Source organism: Trichosurus vulpecula, chromosome 3 (assembly GCF_011100635.1).
Source record: "Trichosurus vulpecula isolate mTriVul1 chromosome 3, mTriVul1.pri, whole genome shotgun sequence".
In the NCBI taxonomy this organism is placed as follows: domain Eukaryota; kingdom Metazoa; phylum Chordata; class Mammalia; order Diprotodontia; family Phalangeridae; genus Trichosurus; species Trichosurus vulpecula.
The window spans coordinates 118093662-118107079 of NC_050575.1; the positions used below are offsets into that span (position 1 = coordinate 118093662).

Sequence of the window (13418 nt, forward strand, 5' to 3'; positions counted from 1 at the left end):
AAGAGAAACAAACAAGGAAATTTAATTTAAAAATGACACTGAGCTGATGTTTTTACTTTGTCACACTGGGGTGAGTTTAGGACAGAGAATTAGCCTTGACTTTCACTTTTCTGAAGTCTCAGCCTATGGCAATATTTGACATTACAGGGATGGAGGGGTTTCAAATGCAATTAGTCTTCCTAGATGGTCTATTTGAACATGCCTCCCTGTAAGTTTGAGCATGTGTACACTCACACATGCCTGTGTACGTGGCTAGGGCCTGGCCTGTTTGCCTTTGACTCACCCTGCATCTCATTCCCCCACTTTTTTGCTGTTTTTTCCCTTTCTTTCCTTCATCCCATATAGTCATGAAAGTCATGGAATCATCATATATGAACTTGGAGAACATAGAGTTCAACCCTTTTGTTTTAAAGATGAAGAAACTAAGGTCCAGATTGGTAGAATTGTCCAAGGTTAAATGAGGAGATACTATCATCCCTGAGATAAGAACTGAGACCTCCTGACTCTTAACCCAATATTCTTTCTATCCTTGCACATGACTTCTCAGCTGTTCTAGACTCCCTGCTTGTGCTCTGCCTTGGGCCTACCCTAGCAGAAAGTATCCATTCCCTAGATCTTTCTGCTTTATTTCACCCTGCTTTTTGACTCAAAATGTCTCTGTGTTTATGTCCTAGTCCTATTGCTAAGACTTTTCATTTTTTTGGTTGGGAAATAGAGAAACTCCTATGAGATATAGTACTAATAGAACTATATAGTACACTGTCAGCCAACAGCGGTTTGTTGGGTCTGTTACACTCTTTCCCCTGCATCTCATACACATTTAAATTTTAAATGGGTATTCTGTGCCTTAAGTCAAAGCAATGAGTGCTGATAGGAATTTTGGGAAATATTGCAGGTCTCGAGGTAGACACTTTTGGTTGGGGTGAGGTCTTTCAGTATGCCTCCGTAAATTTTAGTATGTCACTTTGGGCCCTACTTTTCTCATTTATAAAGTGAGAAGCTGAGTTAGATTTCTAAATTCATTTTCAGTTTTAGTACCCATTAGAGAGGAAATGCAGCAAAGAGGAAAGAAAACTGGCCTTGAAATCAGGTGTACCTGGATTCAAATCGTGCCTCTGACATACACTGGCTATTTGACTCTGGGCCCGTCACTTAAACTCTCAATATTCCAGGCAAGTCTCCTAGGAATAGAAATTACAGAGAAGCTGTTGACTTGCATTGTTAAAGAGTTCCCTCACCTGATATTTCTTCATATCAGTGAAACCACAGGCCTAGTTTCTGTCTCTGTGAGTTTTGTGCTCTGCATATAGATTTGAATCATTATTAGTATTTGTCTTCATATGGAGAGCAAGCTTGAAGCAGTGGTCAGGAGACCTGTGCAAGAAACTGTGTGACCTCAGAAATATTACATTACCACCTAGGCTTCAGTTTCTTCAACTATAAAATAAAGGACTTAGGCTAGTCATTGAAGGTTCGCCCCTAACTCTAATTGAGTGTTTTGATTCTTTAAAAAGAAAGAGAAAAAAAGAAAGATGAGGGATGACAGAGGACTATGCAAGACACGAGAGAGCAACAGAGAGAAGAAATCCAATAAGATAGATGAGGCAGAGGTAGGAAGAGGAAGAAAGACAGAGGCAGAGAAGAAAACCAAATGATGTTAGGAGGGAATGAAGAAAGGAGGAGAAACTTAAGAGCTAAAACATAAACTCTTTTCGAAAAGCTTCTCTCCCCTAAAGCAATGGGCAGCTCCAAGCCAAATTGCTAGTAGAGAGCAAGTCATAATCGTGAACTTTATGGGAGGAGAGGAGCTAGAAAGATCCAAAGCTGTTCCAGACACTAGCCTGGCATCTTTTCAGAGCCGCCCAATTCCCATTGATATTAATAAAATAAATTAAGAAAAGGAAGCATGTAAAGTTATAAACAGAAAGTCTTGCTTCAAGCACGTTTCAGACAGAGAAGGAGAGATGGGGAAGAAAGGACTTTTCCTCTTTTGGAAGCTGTCAGTGAATTGCAGAGGGACTAGCCTGGGGTGGGTAGTGGGGGGAGACCAGAGGCGGAATGGGAAAAGTATTAATCAAAATATTTGAAAGTTGACAGTCGATTTGCCAGCTCTCAACTTTAACTGCTTTTGGGATTCCATAAAACGTTTCATTACTCACTACAAACCAGGGTTTAATTATTTCAGTGGTGCTGACACCAAGTCCCTCAGTGCCTTTCTTGCCTTTTCTCTTTCATGTTAGTTTCCCAAAGAGACTGTCTTTTCCTCCCACTCAACTGGGCATCTGGTCCTCTGACCCTTTGCCTGGGTACTGCCCTTTTCTAGTAGATATCTACTATCCCAGGAGAGCCAGAAATGGATGGGGGTGGTTGGGGAATCAGAGGTGTGAGGAGGTGAGACAAAACAGGCCGGACAGGCTCTAATATATAATAGAAAGACATCATCATCTCTTTCCTCCCCAGACTAAGTCATAGAAGATTGTGGGACTAAGGGGGTTACTATTAGAAATTTTTTTGCAAAAAAAGAATATTATTTTGATCATAAAATCATAGATCTGGAGCTGGAACCTACCCCAGAGGATATCTATCCCACTGTAGTGCTCTCAGATAAGAAAGTGAGGGCCAGGGAGGTTAATTACTTTGCCCAGGATTCCAAAGTTACTAAAACTGCAGAAAAGGAGTTTGAATGCAGGTTTTAGGACTCTAAAGGCAGTGTCCTTTCCACTATCCCATGTCATTCTCCTGCTTTAATTTTTTAAAAAAAAGTCTTTGGCTTCTAACTACCTTTAAGGTTAAAATCCAAACTCCTTAATCAGACAATAAAGGTCCTTTGTAAGCTGACCATGACCCCACCTGTTCGGTCTCATCTTTCAGTGTTCCCCCAAACACTTGACTCCAGCCTAATCAGTCTGTTTGTCACCCCTGGAACATGCCTTGCTCTTCTCCACCTCTGTAGGGAATGGTGTACCTTTGATAGAATACCCCTTCTCTGCCTATCCATAGCCTCCCTATCTTTCAAGAATCAGCTCAGATCCCACCTCCTATGACCTTTCTTGGCTCCTGATGTCTGAATTCAGTTCTTCCTCCTCTGAATTCTTATATAATGCTCAATAAGAACCATATTTTACCCTCCAGATAACAACATCATTCAGGCCAAATGGGATATCAAGAAAAAGCCTTGGTTTAACACCACATAGTTCATATCCATTACTATTGTCTAGGGCTATGTATTTATCTATGGGTGTGGAAACAGGCATTGAGAATGAACTGTAAGAAGAACTGGCATGTATTTTCATCTTAAATAGACAGATAAGTCTTATGGTGTTCCATCTGGATCTTCAAGGTTTTGGAAGGAAGAGAAGGAAATAAATGAATCTTACATATTAAATAAGAGAGGGAATGACTATAAATATACAATGGATATCAGGGTTCTACTGTGAAAAAAATAACAATATTGCAAAAAGGTTAATTTCCTAAGAAGTGGTGTAGTTTAATGGAAAGGTAGGTTTTACTCACATCTCTGTAATTAATTGTATAAACTTGAGCAAGCTAATTCTCCTCTCTGAGACTCAGTTTCATGATCTATAAAATCAAGTAGTTTGATTCAATGATTTCTGCTTTTGAGAATCTCCATTTCAACACAGCACAGTATGTTCTAACATTCTTTCAGTTCTAACATTCCCTATTTAAGGGTCTTTTCCAACATTAGCATTGTATTTTCTCTGTTCTAACATTCAAAAATATTCTGTGCTCTACAGTGTCTGTCAGTCCTAATACTGTTTGATTTATCATAGGCATGAAATGAAACTTCTCAGGGTACACAGGTCTATGTAGAAAACACTTCAGAGACTAACCAAGATGGAATAACACATGGTGTTCCTTTCAGAAACAGACTCTCACTAGAAACCTTTATTTAATAATTTCAGTGGTTCTGACCTCAAGTCCCTCAGTGCCTTTCTTGCCTTTTCTCTTTCACTTGGATTTCCCAAAGAGACTGTCTTTTCCTCCCACTTTTCCCATGTTACCCCAGTGCTTTCATTATATCTTACTTGTAGAGACCATCAGGTTCCAGACACTTGAAGATGACTGAATAGATGCTAACTTCTGGGACCTCACCATGGCTTCTACCAGCTGCTACACAAGATGTTCCAAGGCCAGAGAGCAAATCATCAGCAAAACTTAAGAATTCTCCTGGAGGAAATCAAAAGGTTGAGAGTAAAGGTTAGAAGAATAAAATAATTACGATACCCAGTCCTAGATATGCAAACATTTCTCATATTACCAAAATGAATTAGATCATACGTATATTCTTGGTAGTTCTTTCTTAATATAAAAGTATCCAAAGACATAGGATAATAGACCATAGATTTAGAATTCAAAAGTATTTGAGACATCAAACTATCCAACCCTTATCTTTTCCTAATGAGGAAAATGAGGCTTCAGAGAGGTTGTGGCTGGCCCAAGGTTGTACAAATATGTAGCCATAACGAATCTGAAGGCAGGACTTGAGACCTAATATTTAACTCCCTTTCCATTGTATCATGTTGCAAAGTCACTTGGATAAACATGAAAACATTTTTTTATCATACTATTTCTCTACTCAAGAACATTTAAAGGCTCCCTAGTGAAAACAGAATAAAATCCAAGCTCCTAAGCCTGACATTCAAGAGCCCTATAATCTGGTTCTGCCTATTTAAACTAATCACCCACTGATCACCCAATATGAACCTTTTATATCAACCAGACCAATCTTTTGACTGTCTCCCTACCCACCTTGAGCACTGAGATAATTAAATATTAATAAGTGAGAATAACCAATAAGTGCATCTGAGATAATAGGTAAAAATTAACTTATTTCAAGAGAACTGATATCTAGATCACCTACCTTTTCAGCTCGGGTAATTTTTAAGACTCCATCCCCATTATAAATAGCTTTAGATTCACCTTTTCCAGGTTAAAAAAATATGAGATTGCATGGCACAGTGGAAAAGACACTGAGCTGGGAGTCAAGAGACCTGGTTTTAATGCTGGCTTTACTCCTAGTTTAGGTCACTTCCTCTTTCTGGACTTCCATTTTCTCCTCTATAAAATGGGGGAAGGGAGTTGGCTTTAATGGTCTCTAAAATCCTTCCTAGTTTTGAGTCCATGAAATTCATATAACTAGGTGGGTGATGAACGGCGGATTCTAAACGCTTTTCTGGGTCTTCATTTTTTTTCTCTAAAATTAGGAGGTTATATTGGATGCTTCCTAAGATCTCTTCCTGTTCTATGAATACTAAAGAAGTGTTGCTCCCTTAAGCACTGTTTCCTTCACTTTTGACAATGTATCTCAAAACATTCAATGTGATGAAAGACTGCCCGAATTGCACAGAAGTATTAATCATTATAAACGAAACTATGAAGAATCACTGAGCATGTGACAAAATATGGAATAAATAATAATTACAAGAGAGAGAAAAGCAGTCACTTTGTATCACATTGCTTGCTATTCGATAATAACCTTCCAAGCAGTTCATAGTCAAGAATGTTTATAAATCTCTTTCCCTAAAGAGTTCAAATTCTTTGTGATCCTTCTAATGAGACACTGAATTGGCATGCAGACTCTGTGTAGTAGATTATTTTTTTCCTCTTAGGTCTTCAGACAAACACCTGAAGTAGAACTTGTGTCTACTACCAAGTATTACTTCTAAAAGATTATCATTTAAAAAATAAAACAATAAAAAATGACTAAATTGTCATTCCAGATATAAGGGATTATTCTTGCCCTGAATTTCATTAATTAGCTTTATGACCTTGAGGAAGTCATTTCCTCTTGATGTAGGGTAGGGCAAATACCACTGGAACTGGAAACAGAAGCCTAGGTCTATTATCTATTCTCTTCATTAAATTTTGGTAAGTTTCTTCAACTCTGTAGCTTATTTTCTTATACTAAAATATTAAAGGATAGGACTACAACTACTACTAGCAGCTAACATTTATATAGCACTTATTATGTGACAGACATTATGCTAAGTATTCTATGATTATTATTTTATTTGATCCTCACAATAAACCTGGGGGGTAGGTGCTATTATTAATCCCCATTTACACATAAAAAATGAGGCAAACAGATGTTTAGTGACTTCTCCAGGGTCACCCAGCTAATACGTTTCTAAGGCTAGATTTGAACTCATGTTTTCCTGACTCCAAACCTGATGCTCTATGCACTACATCACCTAGCTCCTCTCTATGGTCTCTTGCAACACAAAATCCTATGATCTTATAATGTCTGGCACAAAGAATCTACATGCCATCTTCATTAAGAATGATGACAATGATAAATTTACAACTACATCACATTTTGAGATTATAAAACACTTTAAATACACTTTCTAATTTGATGTTCACCGTATTATTGGAGATAGATAGTATGAGTAACTATGTTTTGTTTGTTTGGGCCAGACCTGTGATTTCATTGATATAATAATGTTCATTGGTATAAGGAAACATCCAATATAACCTCCTAATTTTCCTCTCGGTGAGGAAAATACATATACTATTGCAAATTGACATGTGCTCTGCCATTCATCATCTCAGAGGTCCCTGAGAGATTAGGCTAAATCCTAGGGTAACTCAGCCAGTAAATGTCTCAGGCGAGATTTGACACAGGTCCTTCTGACTCTATGGCCAGTTTATACTATAAAAAAACTGCCTCTCTAAGTATTACCATCCACGTAAATATGTGGGCATACTAAGAGAACATGTCAGTCTCCTACTCAATAAACGTGAGTGACTCCCTGTTGCCTTTAGAATCAAGTACAATCTCCTCCATAAGGGTTTAAAGCCCATTACAACTTGAACCTAGACTACTATTCTAGCTTTATGAAACAGTATTTTCTTTCACTCACTCTCTAACTATAAGTTCCTTGAAAGTAGGGACTGTTTCAATTTTGTCCTTGTATCCTCAATACCCAGTACAGTGTCTGGCATTTAAGAAGTGTTTAATAAACGCTTGTTGATTGGATAGCAATATAGCAAGCATATAGCCAAATACAAATCAATTCTCTCCTAGCCATTCTTAAAAAAACTTCATATTTGCACCAATATAATAAGAATTTTGTTTATTGAGACATATAACATACAGTAATATAAAGCAATAACTTCCTGACACTTTGAACAACGATTTTAAGTGGAACTCCATTTCTTGGTTACTCTTTTTTTGAAAACAAGAAAAACCAGCAAGGAAGAAATAGCAGGAGGAAGCTGAACATCTATAAGGCATTAAGTGAAAGATCTTTCCTGCCCATTGAATAGGCCTCAGGTGGGGCCAACAAAGGGAGGCCTGATTAGAGGCAGGCCCACACCCTTTCACTAACTCAGTGTGAGGCCCCAGGCACACACCCTTTTGCTAGTTAAGCTGATGTGGGCATGAAACCCTCAGAGCCCTAAAGGGAGATGCTAAGACCAGAGCCAATGGTACGTGCACTGAGTTCTAGTCAATCAGATGCCGGCTAGGACTGTATAAAAAGAGAGCTCAGAGCTGAGAGCAGCAGAACTGAGAGTGGCAGGATTCAGAAGCAGACATCAAGAGGACATTGAGGCAGTGAGAGCTACAGCAATCAGAATTCAGCCCAAGGAGAAGGAGCAGGCACTCAGAGTCTGCAGAGTTGCAGAAGATAATGTTGAGCATAGAGTTAGGATTTATGAGTAATTGTTTACAGGAAGGCCCTAGCAGGCAGTGGGGGGAAGATTATAGGATGACGTGGCTCCTCGCTATAATATCGTGTTACGATTTCCTTGTTGCTACATTGAGGTGGGCTTACTGGCTTTGGAATATTATTGCTACTATATGGAATTGGAATTACTGGTCCTGGATTCTCTTGTGTCTAAATAAATGTTATACTTCTTCTGCCTTCTACTTAGAGAATTTCTTATACTTTGAGATCCCAAACCACTCAGGCACGTTCATGGTCACCCTTGAGGTCATGAATCTTGCCTTACTGATATAACATCCTATTTTTTCCCACAACTATTCCAAGAAAGATATAGAAAGAAAGCCAGACTAAATAAGGGTAAGGAAATCAAAAGAAAAATAGCTATGGGTTATTTTTTCAAGCCCATGATTGTGGAATCAGCCATAGGTAAATGACCACAGAAGAAACTATAGAACAGAAGTGGACTTTCAGCTTTGTTTCTCTGAAACTACCTGTAGAGACTTCTAGCTAGGACCAGTAAGTCTTTACCTGAGTTCTGACATAGGGTGAACCTACAAGTCTGTTGCTCAGAATGAAACCAGAGTCCAGAGCCTAAAAAGTTCAGACAAGGGAGGAATAGCGATCAGACCATGGCTTTGAGTATATTTTACTGTTAAAAGACACCTGAAATTTTGCCTATCTCCTCACATCCTTGAACAGCTATTATGGAGACCTGGATTCCAAAGCTACAAACACAGAAAAGGAGAATAATTTCAAAGTATTTACAAGCAACGGTTCAAAGAGAAACAGAACTTGGCCACAAGGTCACCTATAATACCTGGAAGAAATGAAGCAAGAATTTTTAAAAATATTTTTATCTAGTGAAATATTTCCCAATTACATGTTAAAAAGTAACAATCATTTTTTTAAAAAAAAATGAATTTCAAATGCTCTCCCTTCCTCCCATCCCCTCTCCAAAAAGCAAACACTTTGATGTCAATTATACATGTGAGGTCATGCAAAACAAATTTCATATTAGCCATGTTGCAAAAGAAAACACAAAATAAAATGAAATGGAAAAAAGTATGCATCGATCTGCATTCAGAATTCATCACTTCTCTCTCTGTAGATAGATAGCACTTTAAAAAAATCTTGTGTCCTTTGGAATTGTCTGGATCATTGTCTTATCAGAGTAGCCCTGACTGAATTATCCTTACCATTTTGCTGTTACTCTGTACAATATCCTCCTGGTTCTACTCACTTTGCATCAATTCATATAAATCTTCCCAGGTTTTTCTGAAACCACTCCACTCATTTCTTATAGAACAATAGTATTCCATCACAATCATATGTCACAACTTGTTCAGCCATTCCCCTATTGATGGACATTCCTTTAATTTCCAATACTTTGCCACCACAAAAAGAGCTGCTCTAAATATTTTGAATAAATAGGTCCTTTGCCCTTTTCTTTGATCTCTTTTGTATAGACCAAGTAGTGATATTTCTGGGTCAAAGGGTGTGTACAGTTATATAGTCCTATGGACAAAGTTCCAAACTGTTCCCCAGAATGGCTTAAATAGTTTACAACTCCACCAACAGTGCATTAGTCTCTCAACTTTTCCACATATATACTCCAGCATTGGTTATTTTCTTTTTCTGTAATATTAGCCAATATGATAGGTATAAGGTGGTACTCAGAGTTGCTTTAATTTTCAATTTATCTAATAGTTATTTAGAGCATTTTTATGTGACTACTAATGATTGATTTCTTTTTCCAAGAACTGCCTGTTTATACCCTTTGACCATTTATCAACTGGAGAATGGCTCTTTTTTAAAATAAATTTGGCTTATTTCCCTATATTTTTTGAGAAATGAGGCTGTTATCAGAGAAACTTGTAAAAAAATTTCCCAGTTTCCTGTTTTCCTTCTAATTTTGGATGCATTATTAGTTTTGCTTGTGCAAAAGCTTTTTAATTTCATGTAATCAAAATTATCTCTTTTACTCCTCGTCATCCTCTCTACCCCTTGTTTGATCATAAACTCTTCCTTATCCAACTATCTGGCAGGTACATTTTTTCATACTCCCTTAAATTACTTATGCTATCACCCTTTATGTATATATCACTTATTCATCTTGATCTTATCTTGACGTACAGTGTGAAATGTTGGTTTCTGCAAATGCCTAGTTTTTGTCAAACTGCTTTCCAGTTTTACCAGAATTTTTGTAAAGTTCTTACCCCCAAAGCTTGGATCTTTGGGTTTATCAAACACTAGATGTCTATGGTCATACAGTGTATCTAATTTGTTCTACTGATCCACCATTCTATTTCTTAGCCAATAACAGATAGTTATGATAATTACCACTTTGCAATATTGTTTGTAACCTGGAACTCCTAGGCTGCCTTCCTTCATATTTTTTTTTCACTGATTACCTTGAAATGCTTGACCTTTTATTTTTCCAGATGAATTTTGTTACTATTTTTTTCTACCTCAATAAAATAATTCTTTGTAGTTTGGTCGGTATGACACTGAATAAGTAAATTAGCATGGGTAAAATTGTCATTTTTATTGTATTACTTTAGCTAACTCATGAGCAATTAATATTTCTCCAATTGTTTACATCTCTCTCTATTTCTTTGAAAAGTATTTTGTAACTGTGTCACATAACTCCTGGGTTTGTTTTTGAACGTAGGTTCCCAAGTATTTTATATTGTCTGTAATTATTTTAAGTGGAATTTCTCTATCTCTTCCTGCTGGGTTTTGTTGATAGTATATGGAAATGTTGATGATTTGTGTGGATTTATTTTATATTTTGCAACTTGGCTGAGGTTGTTAATTGTTTCAAATAGTTTTTTAGTTGATTCTCTTTGGTTATCTAAGTATGCCATCATATCATCTGCAAAAAGTGATAGTTTTATTTGCTCATTGCTTCATTTCTTGGCTTATTGCTACGGCTAGCATTTCTAGAACAATGTTGAATAATAATGGTGAGAATGAACATCCTTGCTTCACTCCTGATCTTACTGGGAAGGCTTCATATTTATCTCCACTACAGTTAATGTTTGCTCTTCATTTTAGATAGATGCTACTTATCATCTTGAGAAAGGGTCCATTGATTCATATGCTTTATAGTGTTTTAATAGGAATGAGTGTTATATTTTGTGAAAGGCTTTTTGTACATCTATTGATATATGATTTTTGTTGTTTTTGTTATTGATATAATTAATTATGCTGATAATTTTCCCAATATTGAAACAGTACTGCATTCCTGGTATAAATCCCACCTGGTCATAGTGTATGATCTTCATGATATGTTATGGTGATCTTGCTAGTATTTCAATAATTTTTTTGCATTGGTTTTCATTAAGGAAATTGGTCTATGGTTTTCTTTCTCTGTTTTTTGTCTTCCTGGTTTGGGTTTCAAAACCATATTTGTTATCACAAAAGAATTTGGTAGGACTTCTTTATTTTTCATTAGTTTATACAGTATTGGGATTAATTGTTCCTTAAATGTTTGGTAGAATTCATCTGGTCCTGGGGATTTTTTTTGGGAGGGGGGAGATTCATTGGTGGCTTGTTCAATTTCTTTTTCTAAGATAGTTATTTAAGTATTCTATTTCCTTTTCTGTTAATCTGAGCAGTTTATATTTTTTTTGTAAATATCCATTGATTTCATTTAGATTGTCATTTTACTGACATATAATTGGGCAAAATAACTCCTAATAATTTCTTTAATTTCATCTTCATTGGTGGTTAATTCACCCTTTTTATTTTTGATACCAGTTATTTCTTTTTTATGTTTCTTATTTAAAATCAAATTAAGCAATAGTTTGTCTATTTTATTGCTTTTCTTTTCCATAAAACCAGCTCCTAGTTTTATTCATTAGTTAATTTTTTTTTCTTTCAATTTTATTAATCTTTCCTGATTCTTAGGATTTCTATTTTGGTGTTTAATTGGAAAATTTAAATTTGTTCTTTTTCTAGTTTTTTTTTTAGTTGTAGGCCCAATTTGTTGATTGACTTTCTTTTATTGATACACAAATTTAGAGAGAGAAATTTTCCCCTACATCCTGCTTTGACTGCATCTAACATATTATGGTATGTTATCTCATCATTATCATTCTCTTTAATGAAATTATTGATTGTTTCTATGATCTGTTCTTTGACCCATTTATCCTTTAATATAAGATTATTTAGTTTCCAATTAACTTTTAATCTATATTGCCATGACCCTTTATTAAATTTAATTTACATTATGGTCTGAAAAGGGTGCTTTTTAATATTTCTGATTCTTTGCATTTGGTTGTGAGGTTTATATGCCCTAATACACGGTCAATTTTTTTGTGAAGGTGCCATGTACAGCTGAGCAAAAGGTCTACTTCTTCCTATTCCCATTCAGTGTTCTTCAGAGGCCTATTATATCTAACCTATCTAAGATTCTACCTACTTGATTTCTTTCTTACTGATTTTATGGTTAGCTTTCTGTAGCTCTGAGAAGGGAAAGTTGAGGTACCTTACTAGTATAGTTTTGAAATGTTCATTTTCTCCTGTAACTCATTTAACTTTTCATTTACAAATCTGGATGCTACGCTATTTGGTACATATGTTTAGTACTGATATTACTTCATCAAATATGGTGCCTTTTACCAAAATGCCATTTCCTTGCTTATCCCTTTTAATTGAGTCTGTTTTTCCTTTCACTTTGTTCAAGATCATGATTTCTACTCCTGCTTTTTTTTTACTTCAACTGAAACATAATAGATCCTGGTCTGCCCCCTTATTTTAACTCTGCATAGGTCTCTCTGTTTCACACGTGTTTCTTGTAAACAACCTATTGTTGGATTCTGGTTTCTAATCCATTTTTCTATCTACTTCCATTTTATAGATGAGCTCATCCCATTCACATTCACAATTGTGAATACTAACTGCTTTTCCTTCCATCTTATTTTTTTCTGCTATCCTTCTCTCTCTCTTATTATCCTAATCCTCTTCTAAAGTATGTATTTCTTCTGATCACTGGTTTCTTTTACCTGCCCTCCCTCTTATCACCTCCCCTTTCTCATATCCTCTTCCTCTCCTACTTCCATGTTGGATAAGATAGATTTTTATTTCTAATTAAGTGTATGTGTGCATATAAAAACACACATGTGCATATGTATATATGTGTATATATACACACATGTATATATATATATATGTATATATATGTATACTATACACACATACATACACACATATATTCCTTCTTTGAACTAATTTAGATATGATTGAAGTTCAAGTGTTTCCTGTCCCACCCTACACACACACACACACACACACACACACACTTCTCCCTCCACTGTAAAAGTTCTTCTTTGCATGCCTCTTTTAGGTACAATAACATTCCCTATTCTTCCTCTCCCTTCTTCCTTCATCCAGGGCATCCCTCTCTCCTACCTACCCATTTTTTTTTTACATGATCTCATCATCTCAACATATTTGACAAATTCCTATACCTCTTTCTATGTAGAATCCTTCTAACTGCTTTAATAATGATAAAGTTCGTAGAAGATATGTATATATATATATATATATATATATATATATATATATATATCATCTTCCCATAGAGAAAATCCTTTATGATTTTTCTTTCATGTTTACCTTTTTATGCTTCTGTTGAGCCTTGTATTTGAAAGTTATATTTTCTATTCGACTCTGGCCTTTTCAACAGGAATGCTTGAAAGTCCTTTATTTCACTAAATATCC

At 35.9% G+C, this 13418-nt stretch overlaps 1 protein-coding gene across 1 annotated transcript in view; it reads right to left on the reverse strand.

Annotated features, from left to right (window-relative positions):
* ASTN2 (astrotactin 2) overlaps positions 1 to 13418 on the reverse strand; it is a 1142502-nt gene that overhangs the window by 100114 nt on the left and 1028970 nt on the right. The window contains exon 20 of the mRNA XM_036751653.1: positions 4047 to 4188. Within this exon, the coding sequence (XP_036607548.1) occupies positions 4047 to 4188 (142 nt within the window). The remainder of the gene's footprint in view (positions 1 to 4046; positions 4189 to 13418) is intronic.